At 32.6% G+C, this 21,556-nt stretch overlaps 2 protein-coding genes across 7 annotated transcripts in view; one reads left to right on the top strand and one right to left on the bottom strand.

Annotated features, from left to right (window-relative positions):
* The window catches only part of cv-2 (crosveinless 2-secreting protein), a 128,082-nt gene extending 116,663 nt beyond the window's left edge, over nucleotides 1-11,419 (top strand). For all 3 annotated transcript variants that reach the window (XM_074127065.1, XM_074127064.1, XM_074127063.1), the window contains 8 exons: nucleotides 2,196-2,475; nucleotides 6,113-6,298; nucleotides 6,839-7,101; nucleotides 8,354-8,513; nucleotides 8,598-8,785; nucleotides 8,916-9,412; nucleotides 9,500-9,687; nucleotides 10,191-11,419. In XM_074127065.1, coding sequence (XP_073983166.1) covers nucleotides 2,253-2,475; nucleotides 6,113-6,298; nucleotides 6,839-7,101; nucleotides 8,354-8,513; nucleotides 8,598-8,785; nucleotides 8,916-9,412; nucleotides 9,500-9,641 — 1,659 coding nt within the window. In that variant the 5' untranslated portion in view covers nucleotides 2,196-2,252 and the 3' untranslated portion in view covers nucleotides 9,642-9,687; nucleotides 10,191-11,419. The remainder of the gene's footprint in view (nucleotides 1-2,195; nucleotides 2,476-6,112; nucleotides 6,299-6,838; nucleotides 7,102-8,353; nucleotides 8,514-8,597; nucleotides 8,786-8,915; nucleotides 9,413-9,499; nucleotides 9,688-10,190) is intronic.
* Nucleotides 11,420-11,550: 131 nt separating this feature from the next.
* On the bottom strand, nucleotides 11,551-21,540 carry BBS9 (Bardet-Biedl syndrome 9). Of its 4 annotated transcripts, none has more exons than XM_074127060.1 (14): nucleotides 21,258-21,540; nucleotides 19,568-19,656; nucleotides 19,205-19,469; nucleotides 18,288-18,511; nucleotides 18,082-18,209; nucleotides 17,826-18,006; nucleotides 16,696-16,893; nucleotides 16,375-16,614; nucleotides 14,862-15,148; nucleotides 14,625-14,789; nucleotides 14,397-14,540; nucleotides 14,115-14,304; nucleotides 13,385-13,474; nucleotides 11,551-13,270 (listed from the first exon to the last, which is right to left on the bottom strand). In XM_074127060.1, the coding sequence occupies exons 1-14, from the start codon at nucleotides 21,266-21,268 to the stop codon at nucleotides 13,221-13,223; spliced, it is 2,262 nt and encodes a 753-aa protein (XP_073983161.1). In that variant the 5' UTR covers nucleotides 21,269-21,540; the 3' UTR covers nucleotides 11,551-13,220. The 4 variants fall into 4 exon arrangements, with proteins under 4 accessions (XP_073983161.1, XP_073983162.1, XP_073983160.1 ...); XM_074127061.1 differs by having other exon boundaries at nucleotides 19,568-19,675; nucleotides 21,258-21,539; XM_074127059.1 differs by lacking the exon at nucleotides 21,258-21,540 and adding an exon at nucleotides 20,510-20,857.
* Nucleotides 21,541-21,556: the final 16 nt, after the last annotated feature.

Below are 21,556 nucleotides of genomic sequence, written 5' to 3'. Positions count from 1 at the left end.
GCTACAACAAGGGACTAACACCCTCCGAAGCGAAGAGTAGTATTACGGTGTTTACTCGAAAAAGAAAGTATACTCTACAATCACCAGTAAAACTGGGAGCACTCCAATTACGAGTAGAGCCGGTCATGAAAACACTGGGAATGTACCTCGATAGTAAATTACTCTGGAGACAGCACATTAGTTATATAGTTAAAAAGTGCGAACAAAGTATGAATATTTTGAGATACCTTAACCACCTTAACTATGGGGCAGATGTTGCAACATCGTTAATGTTATACAACCAACTAATTCTATCTAGATTGGATTATGGATGCTTCCTCTATGGAGATGCGGCATCCACTCACCTTAACCACGTAGACAAACTGCAATACAAAGCCTTGAGAGCAAGTCTGGGTGCCCTGACTTCTACGCCGACTAATGCGCTCCTAGCAGAGGCCAAGCAACAACCCTTGGCAATCAGAAGGAAGTTGTTAGCTTCACGGTTTATCATTGAAAGGTTCTGTATCAAAAGACAACCCAGCATTCAAAGGATAAGCAGAATATCAGCCCGAGTTTTTACCGACAAGTTCTGGCACAAGAAGAGGAGCCCGATATTAGTAAACCAGTTCAGCCAACTATCTCACTTCTCCTTAGAAATAAAACGCTATGATTTGCTCCCTGTTTTCAGTTTTGAGCTATTGGTTTCTATGGAAAATACTAAGAACATTCATACAAACTTTTTCCAATACAACGAAAACCATTCAAATTCTTGCAACAACGCACTGCTTCTTAACAAATTACACCGCTTTTTTCCCAACGGATATCAGCTCTTCACAGATGGTTCTAAGAATCAAGACGGTGTGGGATGTGCAATGATTGACCTTTCGGCTGACGTCTCCTTACAATTCAAATTAAATAAGCTCGCTTCCATATTCACAGCCGAATTATGTGCTGTATATCAATGTTTAAAGTATGTAGATTCAATAGACCAATCGCTGGTGTTAATTCTCACAGACAGCAAAAGTGTTCTCCAAAAACTACAAAATTCTGGAAATAATGCTCCCGCTTTAATCTTAAAAACTTCCGAATTATTAAATAATATTCTAAGAAAAGGCAAATCGGTACATTTAATCTGGATTAAGGGTCACACAGGTCTGAGAGGAAATGAAATCGTGGATCGTAAAGCCAAGGAAGCGATCTCCCTACAACATACATCGCCATACTCACTGTTGGTCTCCGATATTAAAAACTATGCAAAAGCGGAGTGCTATACAGAATGGCAGCGGACATACGAATTGGCAAAGGCGAGAAAAGGCCAATTTTACACAGCCATCCAATGTAGTGTCCCCAAAAGACCATGGTTTTACAAATACAAAAACCACAATAGGAAGTTTGTTAGCACTGTCATTCGAATGAGGTTCAACCACAATTATTCGCCGCACCATCTAGCCAGGATTGGGGTGGAAACATCTCACCAGTGTTCCTGTACTTCAGGAGTAATAGCAGACGCCAACCATCTAATCCTGGAATGTACTAATAATACTAAAGGAAGAGAGCGTTTGTGGAGGGCAGTGATAGCGACGGGATGTCCGTTACCTGCCAATTTAAATACTATTCTGGCAGCTGATGATGGCAGAATTTACACAGAGCTCTTTGAGTTTATAACAAACAACAGGATAACTCTGTAAATATTCAAGATGCTAAAGAAGAAATTAAATAATGGCTGATTTGCTTGCTCAAGAGGCCAATAACAAAGGAAAAAAAAAAAAAAAAAATATTTTTATAGATTTGGCGTTCTGTAACCGTTTTTCTGTAAATTTTTGATTGATGGATCTGTAATTTGTTGAATTTTTATGTATGTATTAAAAAAATAAATTTCTTAATTGTTTGCTATTAATAGTAAGTTTTAGTTCATCAAATTTATTTCTAAAACTATTTGAAATCATTTTTTTTTTTTTAAACATTACTTAATATCAGATCAATCTAAAAAAAGTTGTTTCTTCTTTTTCTTTCTATATTATAATTCTGCCTTCTCAGTAAGAATGACTGTTTGATGATGAGTAAGAATGAATTTGTCCTTATAAACTCCTATGTACACTTAACTTGGAGTGCAAGTGCTGCAGCTCTCATTATCCTGATCTTAAAATAAAATATATAAATTTTTCCTTAGTTAATAACATATTTGTAGAATATATATATATATTTTAATGTTACAGAATGGTTTTGTTGAATGCCGTCCTAAGGAACAGTGTCCGAGTCAAGAAGGATGCCATATGTTGTTAGAGCAACCAAAGGATGGATGTTGTAGAAAATGTAAAGGATGTTATCATAGAGGGATATTACGGGACAGTGGGACAACATGGCGAGATCCTAGAGAACCTTGTATCTTATTCACCTGCAAAGCAGGCGTAGTCACGGAAACCGAAGAAAGATGTTATGTACCATGTACAAATCCATTACCTCCGGCACCAGGGCAATGTTGTCCTACATGCAATGGTAATCATCTTAATCTTTCTTATCTACTCAGATTTATTTACTTAGTTAAGTATATTATATATTCTTCAAGAACTTGTCCATCTTTTGCTGGATTATTTCACTACTCTTTCGAATCGAGGATTGAAATAATGGAAAGTGAAACCAAAAATGATTATTTCTCTTTAAAACTCTATTGTGATTTTTTTTTTTTTTTTCAAAACTACCCATTTTTTTCACCACTACCCATTTCAGAACTAACAACTCAAAGTGAACTAACTGCCTCTTTCACTCACTTTCTCAATACTCCTTTAAAATGCAAATAGGATCATCGACAAATAATTTTGCTTTGATTATAGATACCTAATCTAAAACTAACAAACTTACTCGACTATCGGATTTACAGAACTTATGTTCCAAATGTACGGTGGACTTCTTATTTTAGTACGAAATAATAATTAAACACAACTCTACACCTCAGGCAAATGCAACAATTTTACAATCTAAGCAATAAAACTGCAGACCCAATTGGTAATGAAATTCTACATTGCAGCCTTTTTGATGTTGCGAAGGCCTATGTATGGGGACAGCGTTTAGCATAAAGGGCTGCTAGCTAAACTAAAAATGCATGTAGTACCTAAATTTTATCTAATTCTGAAGTCATTTCTCGAATATAGATCTTTTAGGGTGCCACAGGTTTCAAACCTCTCTATCTAATATGGGTAGAATAACCTCAAGGATGATTGTTTCTGCTCAGAATTCCCAGCATTTTATCACACAACATCTTTTGCAAATAATTTTTAAAAACGATACAGCTGTTTTATCATCGAATAAGACGCACATCATACAGCAAGCAATATACATCAACTCCTAAATTCACTTTAAATCTGGAAAGTTAAACAAAACCTTAACAATGTTAACATTTGTTAATTGAATGCACAAATTGCAATTAAATGCAATTTTGTCTAAATTTAAAATAAATCAATCATTCAAGCATGAGAGGAGGAATTAGTTCAGTAGTTTGTACATGGACTTCTACGCGGAGATCCCACAAGATTCGAGTACCTTTTACCGTTAGATTCTTTCTTCATAGAAGTCTCTTACTGCTCATTGTCCGGTGATGTACAGTGTTCTGTACAGAGTACTGAAAACGGCTCCGGGCGCCATGACCTCAAATGTTACCGAGTCTTAATTTATAAAATAAAAATAATTCTCATCTGGCCTTTCCCAATTACGTCATCTACTAAGTATTAATTACATTACAACTCTTGATCGTAAGACTATTCAATCCAATATTGATCTCTTTGGTTTACATTCTTCATCCTATTCCTTTCTTTTTGGGGGGATTGCTTTCGATATCTCGGAAGCAATTTATCAGGAAATTTATTCCAGAATCAACTCGTCAGCTTTCTTCTAAATTCCTGCTGGGACATTCTGTTTGCTGGGGATGGGTTTTAATTATGCAATCTAAGTTTATAAGTATAACCAATAAATTAAATAAATTTAATTAGGATTTGTTTTTATTCTTTTGGAACGTTTTTTTACGTTTGTTCATTATTATTTTTCTCTTAGAATAATTTTTCAATTATTAGTAATCATTGTTATTATAATTATTGAGGACAAAATGATTTGGTATTTGTTAAGACTTAGTCTTAATCTAGTGTTAAGTGCGTTTAAACAAAAGAAATATGTATAAAAGCAAGAAGTGGTAGGTCTGTATTTGTTGGTTGTGCATTGTGTGTGGTGAGCTTCATCAATCTATCTGGTTCTCTTTAGATAATGGCCCTCTGACAGAAGGCCTTACACACACACACACATTCTACAATGCCTTAAGAGGAACCCACTGTGAGACTAGTCTTTACTGATAAAAAGCTACTCAAGTAGCCTCTTCATTAATTACTCTTTCTTCTTCTTCTTCATCTCTACACTTCCCTCTTGTTTACCTTCCCTTTTTCTCACGCTTCTTCCAGCTAAGGAACTTTTTTCACGAGGTCAGTTTGCCGAACATCGTGTTTTTCCTGAACTAAGAGTCTACTAGACACACCACTAACTTTTATCTTTTATCACAACTCGTTTTTATCATTTCTCATGTTCCTCAAAAGAAGCACCCTTCTAAGATGATTTAAGCGTCCACGTATGTCTTCAAATACAGAAATTAAGCTAGTAAGCCGAAAAGTAATCTTAATTTTCTACAAATTAGCTAATTAAACAAAATTATCTATAAATGTCCTTCAAAACATTTGACTAATTCATTCACTTTTTCTATTTATTAATTCAGATTTAGACCGAAATATTCACCAATTTAACATTGTTAGATGTAGATGTTAGCTACCACGGAGTTACTTACATCAAACACAATCTTGTGGACAGAAAATTCGTGGCAGATATATTTTTTTATCTAGTTATTGCTTTTTGTATAGTTTAGCTGGACTACTTTACATTCTTAGAGAGCAATATGCAAAATACATTACTCAATTGCACAATTCTTTCTATTCGACATAACGTTTTAGGAAGACTCTAAAAAACATATATTGAACTACTAATTTTCAGGGGACTATCTCAGAGGGCGATAAGTGCTTGTTCAACATCCAGTTCGGAAATTCCTGAACCTAATATTACGATCCTCTATCATCGACTTAATAATAATCATCATTATTGATTTACAGACATACACTGATCTTACATTAAACTGTACCAGGAATAGACACTAATAGTAATTAGAGGATTTAATAATAATTATCGATATAAAGAAAATGACAGACAGTATAGTGTAAACAAATCTTTGTTCTCATGGCGTAGCTATCATTTTTATATTGAGAAAACATGTAAAATCAAAATCAAAATCTGTAATAGGGAGTCTTGCGTTTTTGTGATATTTTAGAAAGTGTATTTTTATCGGAAACACAGCTAGTAAAATTCCGGCATCCAAAAATCTGGTGCGACAGGCACACCCTACTTTCTCTTACAACTCTTTAACTGTGACATGCAAAGGCGGAATATTAAAAATTTTAGTTCCCTTAAACTCCCACGGTAACAGAATTCCATTGCAATGAGCCTTAATGAAAGAAGGCAAAATTCTTTCAGTTCCTCTGAAACCTCAATACAATCTCACAAAAAGAAAAAGTTTCGAATAAAAGTACGAAGTTTCTACAAGTGTTGTAAAAAAAATCAAAATTAATTTAAAGCAATTTTAAAGAAAATAAGTAGAAGGTTTTTTTTTACAAGACAATTGCCAGGAAAATATGTTTTCTGAAAAATCTATAGTTGTGAGATTGTTTGCCTGCTTGTATGTTCTTTATTCTGGACAATTACAATTGTCTAGAACACGTGTGATTTACAAAGTGAAATACTTTATGTTAACAAGTCTGTTTTGGTGTTGGAATGACAACGTCCAACTAATTTCCCGAATGAGTACTGTTTCGAATCTCCATTCCACATAATACCTCGGTGTTTAAAATCCTCGCTAAAATCGAGGCAGGTACCGTCATTACTGAGAAATAGCTATCCAATTCATTTAATTGTATAGAATCTTTCTCTAATAGAATTAAATTACTAGTTTCATCAAAGAGAATTAGTTGGATGAAACGTCTCATTGAATTTATTTCTTTTTTATGATATTACTTTATTTTTAATGAAACTATTCCTTATTATTATTTTTAAGATTGTAGGGTGAATGGACAAGTTGTGTCAGCAGATAGAACCGTGAGGAGTATGGAGGATCCGTGTCTAAGGTGCGTCTGTTTAAAAGGTCGTTTGTCGTGTTCAAAGAGAGCATGTCCTGTCCTCAACTGTTCGCCATCATTAATTATCCCACCGAGACCAGGAGAGTGCTGCCCTACCTGCAAAGGTAAATCTGACATATATATTTCATACCATTATTTATTTATTTCATAAATAATTTATTTTGAAGCCTAATGAAATAATAAGTGTATTAATCAATCATTTACTTTCTTTTTACCACTTCTAAGGGATGTATTGCGATTCAGATTTTAGCCGGAAACACACATTTTGACGCGCCTTAAATCATTAAAAAAATTAAATAAATAAAGTGGCAGTATTTGTTTCGTTATTTTTTCAATTTAAGTCAAGGTGCCCGGTGCTAAGTGAAGTAGTTAAGGCTACATTTTGCCCAAAGTAATTAAAACAAACAATTTTGCATAAATAGTATGTAAATGTGAGATAGTTAATTTTAAGAATTTCAATTTATCAATTTTATTGTTAAATCTGTAAGATGTTTATTTTACTTAAGAGAACTAAAACTTTTTATTAGGTATTCCCATATAATAGAACTTAAATATTTAAAATTTCACGTGAAACCTTCAAAATCATAAGATTTTTCCTTAGGTAATAAAGGATCATGTTAATTTTTAATAATTTGGTTTATCAGGGTGGCGAGCGTTGCTGGTACCTCAAGGAAGATGTATACTCGGCTCTGAGTTGGTTGTCCCTGGACATACTTACCGACCGGATCGTTGCACTGATTGTGGTTGTGCTAACGGCACTTCACTGTGCACCAGACCTTCTTGCCCTGTACTTGACTGTCCGCCAGAGTTGCAGCACACTAAGCACGGAGATTGTTGTCCATCCTGTCCAGTTCGGGGTTTGCGACCACCGGCCACAACGTGCACTGTTGGCCGCAAATCCTATAAGGTAGGATAGATTTTGTTTTCATGATTCATACAGAGCTTTTCATAACTTTATGACTTCATTAAATGAGTGAAGATTGAAATCTATTGAGTTTTTTGGTAGTTTAAATATTGATCTAAAGTTCTTCACGGACAGAATTCAGGTTACACTTTAAACCGAAATTTCAAGTAGCTTCAGCATACCTAATTTGATATTAAGGGGCTCTTTTACAATAAAATTTTACCATAAACATTAAACCATCTCGAATTACTGTCCTATTATCTAATGATGTTAATATGGACGAAGAAAAGTTACCCCACTGATAAAAAAAGGCTTCAAGACATTTCTTTTTTTTTTAATTCTTATTCTCGCTGATTAAAGGGACTTAATTTTCGCCACCCAACAATATACGTATGTTATAGTAAAGTTATGCCTATTCGAACCCAGTACCACAATACATGTTAGCTTTGCAGGTCTCGTCACTAACCATTCGGCTTCCGTGGCGCGTTATATATATAGTTATAAAGTGCCGTTCAGTTTTAACTATTTTATTTCCTTAAATCAGAAACGTTTCTGATTATAAGGAAATATAAAAATTGATTCTGAATCATTTTATAACATTCTATAATTATAAATCTTTGGAGAAAGCATACCTCTTAGGAACGAACGTTCATTCATTCAATTGCAAGCCTTTAAGTTTTTTGCCTCAGATTCTCTTTTCAGATCTTTGGAAAATCCTAGTGACCCACAGACATCTTAAGACACAGTAAGCGAGTAAATTTTATTTTCAATTCTAATCGAATTTCAGATTATTTAGTTAAAATTAATGAGTGTTAATATTTTAAGTTCAAATCAATTTGAACATTTTTGTTTTTATATAATTAAACAAATCATTGTAATATGACCTATTTCTTAAAGCCCTCACTTTTCACGTAAAGGGACTGCAGTGGGAGTTTATATACGCAATATCTTGGGTTCAAGGAACCCACTGGAAAATTTCAACGTTAAATTTATTATCACTCATATACACTTATAGCAGATGCCTACATTACATTACAAAAAAAAAAAAAAAAAAAAAACACTAGTAGGTCGCAGCTACTACTAGCCACTCGATTTACAAGTTTATTCTAATTAATTACTCAATTTCTCATTTTCAGCAAACTCCATAGATTTTAGTCAATATACATGTATTTTTGAATCATACTATTCGTTCCGCCTATCATTGTGAGAGTATACTTTTATATAGTTATGTATTATAGATTGACGACTATTGTAGGACGGAGAGATTTGGGCGGTAGACCAATGCAGATCTTGCGTATGCAGACAAGGAACGGTGCATTGTGCAGCTCAGTTATGTCCCCAGACAAATAGACCTTGCCCACCAAATCATAAATTAGTCACTGAACCAGGCCAGTGCTGTCCTAAATGTGTAGAGAGTAAGTGTTGACTGTTGGCACAGATATTAGTTTATAAAATGACAGAATTCAGACAATATGAGTAAAGTTTTTGTTTGTTTTTAGGTGATGGCGTTTGTACAGTTTTTGGCGACCCTCATTACCGAACTTTTGATGGTAAGTTTTTCAGTTTCCAAGGGCCATGTAAGTATCAATTAGCCGCAGATTGTACCAACCATACATTTTCTATAAGAGTTACAAACGATGCTAGAGCTACCAAAACCTCTTCCTGGACTAAAACTGTTTCAATTAAGGTAGTTACCTTCGTATTTGTATTTTTTGTGATAGGTTTCTAAATATAAATTAAATGAATGTTAAAGCAATAATTTGGATAAGGACTTATCAAAAGTGTTTGGTCACCATAAACTCTTTTTTATCTCACAGATTGCTGGAATAAAGATTAATTTAGGGGAGAAACGAAGAGTAAAAATAAATGGTGAAAGAATTCAAGTACCTCTAGAAAGCAATGAAGTATCAGTAAGTGAAACAGAAGAAAGCGTACTGGTTGAAGCAAAAACAGTTGGCCTACGATTGTTATGGGATGGAAACTCTTTCCTGGAAGTGTCAGTACCAGCAGCTTACAAAGGAAAACTCTGTGGCCTTTGTGGAAATTTCAATTCAGTTTCCAGAGATGATTTGATGACAAGGACTGGTCGAATAGTAATGGATGCTGACAAATTTGGCTGGTCTTGGAGGGTTGGTGGAAGAAAAGCATGTTCAAGAGGAAAAGGTTTTGCTCCTGACATTCCGCCTCTACAAGAGAATCACCGATGTTCTAAGTACTTGCCACATAGAAGGTTTCGTGAAAGGTTGTGCAAACCTTTAAAATCAGATATATTTGCAGCTTGCCATAAACATCTCAACTATCTCATGTATTTCAAGTGAGTGGTATCATTTATTCTTAATCTTTCTTATTGCCTTTCCCTTATTTTTAAGGATATAAAAATAATTATTTCAATAAAATTTAGGTCATGCTTGGTAGACATGTGCGAATGCCCAAGTAGACGATGCTATTGCGAATCCTTCACAGCCTATGCCCATGAATGTGCTCGTCTAGGTGTCTCGTTACCAAATTGGAGAAGTGTAACAGGATGTCTTGCAAGGCATTAAAAAACACATTTCACTTCAGTATTTGCTAGTCAGCTTCATCAGCAACGTAAGTAGAATTGTTTAACTTATGTTTACGATTCTTGTTATATCTTTGATAATTATTTCTTTGGAAAGAAAAAATGGAAAACATTATGAGTAAGAGGCCGCGGCGATGAGCGCAGAAGGGTCTGGGCGAGAGCCCGCCTGGAGCCGTCGCTTGTGCAGATCTTGGGAGTAGTATTAGTAATTGATCGCAATAGTCGAAACAACTGTGCAGCAGGCAATTCTTTACGATTGAAACAAGGAAGTTTACCAGGACTTATAATTAGTTTTACAAAAAAATGTTTTTAGCAGTACCCGTTGCTGCTTTCGCTTTTGCGATTGAGGCAGGTGCAGGTGCAGACCTAAACTGGCCTGCCTTAGAAAAGATTATACTGTGTTAGAAATGTTCTGCCATTTCTATAGCTGTATTATTATTATAAAAATCCCTTTGTTTTTTTAGGTTTCTTTCCTGATTCTGACAAAATTTTCGGTAACACAAAAATTGTATAAATTTGTATTTTGTTTCAGGAACACCAATTCGTAAAACTAGTTGTTGAGAGGCACATTTAATTTTTAACGTCCACCGTAATTTTTTCTTATATTATATAGCTGCTCAGCATTAATTTTAAGTTTAAAACAATATTAAGCTTTGAGCAGTACTCAAAATAATAATTATATTTAAATTTCTCTTTGCCTGAGAAAATGCCAACACAAAATGATATTTCAATTTCTCCTATTGTTGTAAATATAAGATTAAGACAATATTTGTCACTGTAAAGTATTATTTTTAAAAGTAAGCATTATATAAAAGTTCTTCGCCAGATATATTTTTATAAATATGTAGACATTATATGTACCTATTATAATTTTGTTCTATATTTTTAAAACAAATAATTATTTAAAAATAATAATCTATTAATATTTACCAAAGATTTATCTCTCTGTTATGTATTTTCAATATTGCCTCTCTCGAATGGCTGTTTTGTGCAATACACTTAATACTATAATCATATTTTTAAAAATCGTAATAATAAGTACAATATAATTAATTATTAATAAGAATCAAATGTTCCACAAGTATTTTGTAAATATTGTTTTATTTAATTTGTAAAATTGAAATTAGTTTTTTTAGGTTTCCTTATTCTTATGTATTTTTATGTAAATATGTGTTTTGTTATTGTTGCCAAAAATTATAATTTTTAAAACAAGTAAAAAAATATATGTATTTAAGCTTATTTAACAAGTACTGCGCAATTTTAGAAAACTTCTAGGAAATTTGTACATTGATTGTGTATTATAAGTTAATGGATCTCACAATTATGCAATAATTTTGGAAACGACAGTAATATTAACTGTTATTTTAGTTCCTTTTATTATTTTTTTGTTTATTTTATTTTTTCTAAATGAGCTTTGTCATCTGAACTGTATTTTATATTTTATCTATGAAACAAAATTAGTAATATGCACTAAATAAAAATGCATTATTTAACTCTTTTCTAAGTTTCGTACAGAGTCGTCTTTTGTTTAAAATTAATTAGAATGTGGGGAACTACAGTATGTGATAAAGTACTTGTTACTTCGTCTTTAAATAACAAATGATAAAGAATGAGTAATTGAGTAAAAAGTTGTATTAGTCACCTTCAATTTTGAATGCTACTTAATTCAGCTCTATAAAACTTTTTTATTGAATTACTGGATTCTACATGAAGATGTTATTGTTTGCTATGAATTAAAGCATGTTATGTGATTTACTGCAATTTTTTTTTTTTTTAAGGTTAATATTTAAAACTGCAACAATAATTGTAACAAGTAAATTTGATGTTCACTATGACTTGTTTGAGTAATCACCACGTGGTGAAACTTTTCACCGTGGATTTCCTCTTATCAATAGATTTAAGAGGCTATTCTGCGGCTTCAGCGACGAGGAGGATTATTTGAAAGATGAGAAAAGAGTTGTTGCTCGAGAGGATTAGGATGGAGAGCTAGTAGGCTATGATATTTGCTGTAGAGAGATTTTATTATATTGGCAACAAAAGGTACATGAAAGTCAGTGTTGAGATCTGATATGTAGTACGGTACGACGATGCATTAAGTCTTTTCGTACGATTTTGGTTTGTAAAGCTCGTATCGGTTTGGAATTTGAATGTTTGGTTGAGCTTAGCACTTTGTTCACATCTTGCCATTTCAGTTTATTGGTTCGTTGGTTCAGATTAGTCTCTTTTCAACGTACAGTCTAGTATTTACTACGTCTGCTGATGGAATACTTCAGTTGTACAATACTGGTGGACAATTCGATTTCCGTAAAGAATGAATTGCACCAATACTTTTCATTTGTTTGTGGTTGTCATTTACAGAACCACGTTTCGAGTAGATTTAAGTAAATTTGAATATTCTTACTGGCTTACAGATGTGGTGAGAGAATATCAGTATGATTAGCAAATTTCAAAACAATTGCAATTTGGGATGAAGGTAAATAAATCTGCATTGTATATTAGAAAAAGGAAAGGATTTTAAGTAATTTCTTGAGGGACTCCAGCTTTTATAGGAATGAAATACAAGAGGGTCCACTCCCCTTGCCGAAAGAGGCAGTACCGATCAGATACATCTGATTAAAGTGTAGGTAAATAAATGGAAGACAGTTTTTAAGCTTTTGCAGTCCGAAAGACCAGTCTTGAGTCATTTAGAAAAAGACATCTGGACAGTATTTCTCTGCTCCAAGGAAGAGGATTCCGTGCGATAACATTGTTGAATTAAATGCGCGGAAGCTAAACTGATATTCGGGTAGCAATTGGATTTCCTCTGATATCGGCATTAGCAGCCGCCTTAGCAATATTATCCAAAATGTTACCTAAAATAGCTAAAAGGCTTATTGGTCGTTAGGAACTAGGAACAGATTTATTAGGTTCAAGGATCATTTTTACGATTGAGTAAAAAGTGAATAATGCTTACTTTTTCAAACGGGCATTACACCCGATTACTGAATAGGTGTCCTGGGCGAAGGAGACTGGCAAACATATTTTAATTTTAATTCATCATATTAACTATTTAAGAAAATCCAATATTGGGAATCGTACCCAGTACCAACAATTCTTAGTTTTGAGGGTCTCACAACTGTTCGGCTACGTGGCGCCTTACTAACAGTGTTACTGTTCAATCAGAAACTAAATCTAGCCAAATAAAATAAAGAACTGAATTGTCACAAGACAACTTCTAATTTTAGGTAATTATCGTTCTCTTAGAAACATAAAATGTGGAAGTAAGTCAATAATAGTTCACAGCCCCAGCTGTAGTACTAGATAATTCCAGTTTTAGTAGGACTAAAGTATATTAAACTAGAGAAATATAAATTTCAGTAACCAGGTTAATCACTTTAAAAATATGCTTTAATAAAAATAATCAAAACATTAAATTTACTGGCCACAAATAATTTATAATAAAAATGTCTTTTACGAAGATCGGACTTAAAGAAGAATATATCTTCTTCTCACCAAGTTTTATTATTATTATTATCAATTTATCAATCACAATTGCAATTACTTATTGCACAATGGATGGGAATCAGTAGGCTTCCGAAATCGAAGTTGTAAAAGTCTCTTTAATTTCAGCATCTGAAACAAAAATGTCAACTGATTATATTTTTCAGTATACATGTAGCGTTTAACAATCTTTTTAAATAATACATCGTCTTAATATAAAGTAGTAGTATCTTTCTAGATACTAACCAAATTCTTGATAAAGTGCTGGTTTAGATGAGTGAACAGTATCTGCTATACCACCAGATTCATCCTCCCCTTCCAATATTGGTGACACGGCTAACCAAAAACAAAATAATGAAAAGCTAACCCAAAAAATTTGTAGCGATTTTTTTTTTAAATAGAGAAATTAGTAAAGACAGTTGAAGATTTTTTTCTATTAAAAAAAACAATGGTGTCGACAAATTTTGTGTTAGGTATCCGTATGCTGCATTTCAAAAACGTAATTATTTTGTTTCCTAAAATGTCAGTAATTCTTTTTTTAATCTTTTCTTAAAACTTAATCCCAAATTTCAAATTGTAGCAAATAAAAAGCCTACAACTTAGCAAATAGGTAAACCTACTTAAAATGGCTTAAACATTTCAATTTGTCATTTGTTTTCAAAAAATGATAGTAAAGAGTGGATGAAGGCACCAGATTCGAGAGCAACGATTATATATACTTGGTCAGATAATCATCATTCTTAAACTAATCCCTCCAAAGTGAGAGAATTTATCTGAATGTATTATTGTTTAATTAATTGTTTGTTTCATTTTACTAATAAAAAAAAAGGCAATATTTAAACAAATTTTGAAGGTCTAAAAATGACATTTCCTGACAAAAAAAAATTATTTCGTACGTTTGGATAAAAACGAAATATAAATTATATAAAAAACAGACCGAATATCATACAAGGTTCAAAATATAAAATATATTTACGTCTATTATCATCCAAAGCCTTCTGCGCTACCAGTCTTTCTACTGTTGCAGTGATGTATTTCTTTAAAGTTGAAGAATTGGTTACTACAAGATCATCAGGCGTTGGAGGCATGTATTGATCTTTGATCGATCTAGCCAAACTGGTTCGTAACAAATGATTTAATCCAATTTCACTAACTTCAGCCCAACCCTTTAAAAAAATAAATAAATAAAAGTAATGAACAAGAAGTTGTTCGACAAAGTGAAATTTATGAGCAAATAATGTAAAGTATTTTAAATTACTTGATTTTCAGAAAAGAGATTTGTGTAGGAAACAGCTTCGATTACATTCTTAAGATCTTCAGGCAAAGCTGAGCCACTTAATTTAACAAGGCAAAGAGTTAATTTGAGCAGACTTGCTAACCTATTTCCATTTTCCTGTAAATCCTAGAGAAATAAAATATCCGTGATCACTTAGCAAATGGAGATGTTTTGGAGATTGTTATTAACCAAATAAATGACCTAAATTACTTTTTGCGCTGTTTCCATTTTATAAGCAGTATCCATGACGTGTTCGTGTGTAAAGTTAATCAGTTCAGTGAGAGCTGTTAAATCTGAAGGGGTTTTATCCCGCATTATGCTTAAAAGTCTTTTCTGGCAAACTCTCATTTGTGATGTTCCTTGCTTTAATGCTAACTGTAATATTTTAAATAAAAAAATTACGATTTTGGGGGAGTCGTTAAGGGACAAGGTAGTAAGTATACATACCTGGAGATCTCTTATCTGATTTCTTAATTCAACATTGTTGTCGGTGGCTTCTAATAATTCATTCATTGCGAGAGAGTACTGAGAAGTTCTTAACAGCTTATTGAAAAGCTTTTTATTTAGAATTGATAAAGGTAGAGTAAGACAAGAGATTGTATTTGTTTCTATTTTGTATTTTTGTTGAGATCTAATCAGGGTAATTGTAAAACCAATATCTGGTGAATGTCTATATCTGAATCCAGCCAAATTTTCATTACTCCCTGTTTCATTCCAAGATGAAGCACTGAATTCTAGAATTGAAGCAGCAATTTTTTTTTTTTTTTATTTGTTTAATGATTTTGCAACTTAATAAAATGTACAAGTTAATAACGAGAGCTCTGGTCATCTTACTTGTCCAAAACCCTATTGTCACATCCTCAACACATCTAAAAGTAATATCATATTAATTTTCTGTGGTTTTAGGTTTTCTACTATAATTGGTACTAAGACACTCGTACATTGATCATTTTCTAAACTAAAGAGATGAGAAATAAGGAAATTATGCAAATAAATGCATACTTAAATATATAATTATATATTTTTATAATTTATATATAATTATATATATTACTTAATATATATATATATATGGGGTGAATCAGTAAGTAATGATGTCCATAGGCCTACTGTGTGTAGTACATCTAAAGTGGAGTTCAATGACGAATTGGCCAATTTCATATTTTCCATTGTTCTTTAGTGATGTCACCTAATTTTTCATTTCAAAAAACATCACTTTTTTGCAATAAAAATACACATAATATGTGTATATAGGATACAGGGTGAACACGGAGGAGTGGTAGAAACTTCGGGAGGTGATTCAGCAGCTCAAATGCAACAAAAAATATTCTATTCACTTTGGCCCGATCTCAATAGTGTCCAAGATATTCGCATTTTCAACTTTTCCATCGATATTCGCGTATTCCACCATAAAAACGGTCGTAACTTTTCTATCCTTTATCCTACAACAAATCTGTTTATTACAAACGAAAGAACATTAAGAGTAGCGTTTCAAAATTAGCGTTTTCTACAAATCTGCTTAACCCAATGCCTCATAACGTTTCTTATAAACCATGAAAGTTTTACTTAAATATCTAAAAAATTTGTTTTCGATGATTTTTGTTAAAATTTTCAACTGTATTTTTTCAATGACTAATGAACCCAATTACACAAAATTACATTTATTGAGCTTCAAGACCATTTCTTTTTTTAAATATTACCCTTCCCCGAACAGAGGGGTGTAAATGTAGAACCTGGGAATTTGCATAACCGACTTTTCACTGATACTGAATTATTAATTTACTCTTATGTCAATTTTTGGAGAAGGGACAGAAAGAAAGGGAATTTTAAGTGTATTACCCACTAATCTAAACCCTTCCATTCTCTAGTGTCAAAATTAGCGTTTAGGAAATGACTGAGCTTTATCAGTAAATGTTCAAATAGATTTTTATTTTTCCTCTTTAATTTTGTTTTTACTCACCTGGGAACAGTGTAGGTAAAATTACTGAATTAGATACTGATAGATTAAGATTAACGTCCAAATCATTTGCAGGTGGAGAAAGTTCTAGAACAAAATGAGCCGGAAGAGTTGTAGAAGCACTTACAGACCCTGATGTTAAATCAGAACATAAATAAACAACCATTACGCTAATTTCAAGATCTGACACCACAGTATGGCTTGGTTCCACATGTATTTCACTATAAAGTTCTGAAGAATCACCTAAAACAAAAAAGTTAGCAGAAATTTGTGCTTTCATAAGGAAGGAAATAGCGTTATTTCATTAAAAATAATTGTGCTTACTTAAATTTTGCAGGACATGTGAATTTGGTAGGGCTGTTAAAGGCGAGTGAACTGCTACAGTTGCATGAACATTATGAACTAGTGTTACTGCTTGAATGGAAATTTCTATTTTACAGCTACTCTCCCCTTCGAGAATGGGCCATACTTTTAAACTGATTTTTACATCTGGTCGATTTAATGGAGCCCCCAGTAGATTTTCTAACAAGCAAATTAAGTATAAAACCTATAAACAAAAATTAATAAAGCGAGTTCTGGTCTTCTTATTTGACCAAAACCCTATTATCACATACTCAACATATCTGTAAGTAATATCATATTAATTTTCTATGGTTTTATGATTTCTACTATAGTAGGTATTAAGACACGTACATACATCATTTCCTAAACACCTCTTTCTCACTTACAGGGTTATCAAAAAACTTAATTTCATGTACTCACACAAAATCGAAACTTTGCTTGAATACAGCACTTTCTCATACGAAGAGGAAGAGAAGGTAAAAATTCTAAAGAGAAAATCTTAAACAATTTTTGTTACAAGGGGAATGATAGAGCAAACAGCTCTGATCTAAATAAATTTTCCGGGTAGAATGGATTTAGACAATGAGATTTTAGGTGCCTAGGAGGCCCAATAAAACTAACGGAAGATGAAATTACAGGTGGTTATCTCACACCTGGTCAGAATAAGCCAAATGTAGCTTTTAGAGAATATACTCAGGCCATGGAGAAGGGCTAGGACGGCCATCATCCCGAAAGTGGAAAAGACATGCCAATCCACCGAAGCCATTCCGACCTATCTGTCAGAAGTCTTTTCTTCTTAAATATAAAAAAAGGTTCGTGGATAGTTATATTAAAAAATACTATAAGCGTGTATTTGACCCACGTCTATTGCGTAAAGAGCGGGGAAATCTATTGGTATCACTCAATATCTGTTGACTAAAACAGAGGATCTTAGAGTTCTCTTCGCGAGGAGCTTAGTATTAGCTTATCTCAGTATTCTGAAATATCTCCAATAACTTGGCTTGGCGGGTGTTGTAAGGCTTCAGCAAAATGTTAAAGGGCCAGGGAAAAAAAGAAAGAAAAAGTTTTGCTTTTTAAAAATATAACATTTCATAATGAATAATAATACTAACTTGCAGATTGGGAATAGGTAGCAATTTGATGTTGTAGTGCTGCTAGTTTAGTCTCCATTTCTGAAATGTTTTTAACATTCTCCTGAAGCGGTGGAGGAACAAATAATGTTGGTTCAGTTCCTAAATAGCACACTTGCAGCGATCCATTATCAGATAGAACTACCACACATCCATAAAGTCCCTATGTTCACAAAAAAATTATATGATTTCATTTTTTTAAAAAATGGGTAAGTACAAAATAAGTTAGTTTAATAACCTGAAAATTTGCTCTTGAAACTGCAATAGGAGTGATTAACAATTGTGCTGACCATTGCAATGTTGCATTCTCATAAACCATTAATGTATTAGTATCAGAAACTATCAAAGACATAAGCAGAGGTTCACCTGTAAAATAATATATTTATCTAAAGGTCCTTTGATAATTTTGCCGAATGTATTTTCTACAATTAGTTGTTAATGTACCTCTTGAATAAATATGAGAGCATAAAGGAGTTAACTGCAAGCGTTTAAAGAATTTAAGAATTCCTGTTTCAGAAAAGCAGTACATGTTCGAATCAGTCATAAGAAAAATAGCTGCTTCTGTGGTCGTAAGGCTGAGGTAATTCATTTCTAATACGTTTTCACCAAGATTGTATTCCCAAGAAGGCATCAATTGAACGGATGTTTCTTCCCCAAGCGATTGATACCTTTAAGTTAAACGAACCTCAATGAATACAAAAATTTATGATTTAAAGTAAACTAAAAACATTCGGTATTTGTGTAAACAGTATTTTACTACAGTCTAATACTTTTTTACACGCAATAGTTTGAACATTTATTAGAACATCATTTATAATCTGCATTTCCAATAAATATAATTTTACCTTCATCCCTATAAAGTTGTAGAATATATTTAGGTTATTATGTATAAAATGCAGGCACTTGGACATCTAAATATCATGTTGGTTTGAACGTACAAATATATTAAAGTAAAAATATTATTTACTGCTAATACAATATTAATGTAATGTATAAGATTGATAATTTTGGCAATTAGTTAAAACATATTAGAAGAATAAATCTTGTTTTTGTAGTTGAAGTGGATATGTTGAAACATGAAAAGAAAGCAAAAAAGAAAGAATTTCTTCACAAATATTGTGCTTTCTCCGAATCCACTCAAGTCCGCAATTACAGTCACAACACTAGTGCCGCACGAGTAGTTCTTTTTAATTTATTTAGTGCTCGCTTATCCTTACCTACTAAATGGTTTGTAGCAAGTGTTCACAATAAATTGGTTTTCCTTCAGTAACTAACCGGGGCGATAACTGTTGCTACACTTCTTTACATTCCCTTAAAAAAAAGAAAGAAAAAACACATTTTTAATAAACATTTTAGATTACCTGTAAGAGTGAAGGAACCAATTAGAGGTGAGGACTACAAAAGAATCAGTGTGAGGCACATATATTATTGGTGAGGGCAGCAAAAAATTTGGCAATTGCCTAGATAAAGTCAGAGTTTCCTGTTCATAGAACAATAGGGTTCCATCTAGGCTTTGTATGCAAAGGAAGTCTCTTCCGGCAACTCCACCAAAACCTCCTACTAATATGCAATAGGCAGTCCGCTTTAAATTGTGTTCATAAACCATTATTACTTGACTCTGATCACCTATAATTAAATGTCCAAATTAAAAAATTATAACTATTTAAAAGAAAGACATATTGTTACTTACATAGGTATTACTTTAAATTAACTAAATAATTTACCATGTTCTGTGGATCCACTGATGGTAATGAAATTATAGACTGCCACACTTCTAGGATGTAGAATTGCCAAACATATATTCTTTGAGCCTCTGAAACGAGTAGCGAATTCTAAAACCAAATAAATGGTAATATAAAAAATGAAACCATAATATGATTGGCGTAACTTCAAAAGAAAAAAAATTCAGGAACCCATATTTTTCTATTTAATCCTTCACATGGCGACTCATATTGTTACCTCTAGTTGATATATGAGTGTAAAAAGTTAAAAATTTTGTTAATATATCTCTGGAAAAAAGTAATGCATGAACAAGGTTTATACAAAGTGAAAGTTTCAATCGGTGGGATCTAAATAAGGCCTTGTGGTCAAGAAGTTAGGTTTTTTAATCAAGTAAATAGTATTTAGTACGATTACATTTTTTCATTTTGCAACATGTGCGTCTGAGGCTTAAATTATTTGAGTATCCACGCTATCATCGTAGAAAGTTCAGACCTAAATGTCATCGAACACTCTGGGAAGTATTAAAAAACAAAAGTGAAGGAGACACTTGTAGAACGAATTCAGAGTTGCATAATAAGCATCCGAAGAATCGAAAAGCGGCAATCCAAAATATAAAGCGATTATTGACTATTCTAGAAAAGTTTTACTTAAAGTTAAAAGAAAAGATTCTCTCTTGGAGCTATTCTTTTAAACTCATGGTTTTATTAAATTAATTTAATCTAATAGTTTGAGTTTACTCTTTGTAAGCTTGTTAGAGAGAGATTATATATCTATATTAATGAATGACAAAATGAGCCAATATCAAATATCTTTTCTTTAATATATTTTTAGGTTAATAGGAAGATTACATTTGATGGTTAATTTGATGTGACATCCAATCTGCTTTGAAGATACTACTACACTTTATATATGATTCAAATTTACAACATATGTTTTGTACTTACGAAACTAGTTTCCCGCATGCTACTTGCAATATTGGTTGGGATAAGTCTACTTCGATTAATAAATCAGTTGGAGTAAACCCTTTTGTACTAGCCAGATCTCTTTCAGAAAATGGGTTAAAAATTCGTAAGATGCCTTCATGGCTACCCACAATGATATGATCGAACCCTTGACCATTTAAATCCGCTGTCAGTAAAGCAGTTGGTTCAAACGTTTCTTGTTCACCAAAAGTTACAGACCACAAATCCCTGGCTTTAAATAAAGACATGGATGTTAACTAAACTATTCGGTCTGCCTGCTCTGAAACTATTTGTATATTTATTGATGGTTGCCAAGTTACCAGCTCAAAATTAAACAGGGCATCTAACAAATTATTCAAAACCCCTGAGGTTATATTTTTTTCTGCTTAACCAGCCAGATGTCAGTAAATTTAACTTAATGGCCGGTTTTTATGTAAGTAAACTTAAAATTTTTAAGAACTCCAAATTCACAAAATTCAGAGTTCAGAGAGAGCAAGAGAGAAATGCTGAAAAGACAAAATTATGTAAAAATCGGGCTTCAGTGATTCATTAGATTTTTACGTTAAGTTTGTTATTTTAATCTAATTTGTTAAGCATTCAGAACTTCATTAATATTTACATGAAATAAAAATTTAAAAGTTTCCCTTTCAAAGCGTTTGGGTTATCATTTCACACAGAAAATCTTAAACTTTAAATTAAAATAATTGCTCTGTATTTCTTTGTTACTTACATTTCATTCATTTATTGTGGTAAATTTCTATATTTTATATTATAACTAATTGCAGAAATAGTTAACAAAAATACTCTTGCTCCGGGTAATTCAAGAAAACTGGCAATATTAATCAAAAATAGAAGTCTTGAGCAAAGATTCTTTTGTCCTACACTTATTTAGAAGTTGCTATTTTCTAAGATTTCTACATAATGAAATCAATTTTGAGAATGGGATCATAAACAATAATAATGAACTATTTTCTCAGTTACCCATTCATGTACTCATTTGAGGTTTAATTTTTCTTTTGAAGAGCCCCA

The sequence above is a fragment of the Rhodnius prolixus genome, unplaced genomic scaffold (genome assembly GCF_049639745.1).
Source record: "Rhodnius prolixus isolate KJV_2025 unplaced genomic scaffold, Rpr scaffold_3, whole genome shotgun sequence".
Classification (NCBI taxonomy): Eukaryota; Metazoa; Arthropoda; class Insecta; order Hemiptera; family Reduviidae; genus Rhodnius; species Rhodnius prolixus.
This window is presented reverse-complemented; position numbering and strand designations above follow the sequence as displayed.

Excerpts from the sequence above, each read along its gene's own strand:
- BBS9 (XM_074127059.1), bottom strand. The coding sequence starts at position 20,775 with ATGTCTTTATTTAAAGCCAGGGATTTGTGGTCTGTAACTTTTGGTGAA. Across the intron at positions 18,512-19,204 it reads TGGTTCCTTCACTCTTACAG|GTATCAATCGCTTGGGGAAG; the intron begins GTAATCTAAAAT and ends TTTAACTTAAAG. Across the intron at positions 14,541-14,624 it reads AAATGGAAACAGCGCAAAAA|GATTTACAGGAAAATGGAAA; the intron begins GTAATTTAGGTC and ends TTATTTCTCTAG.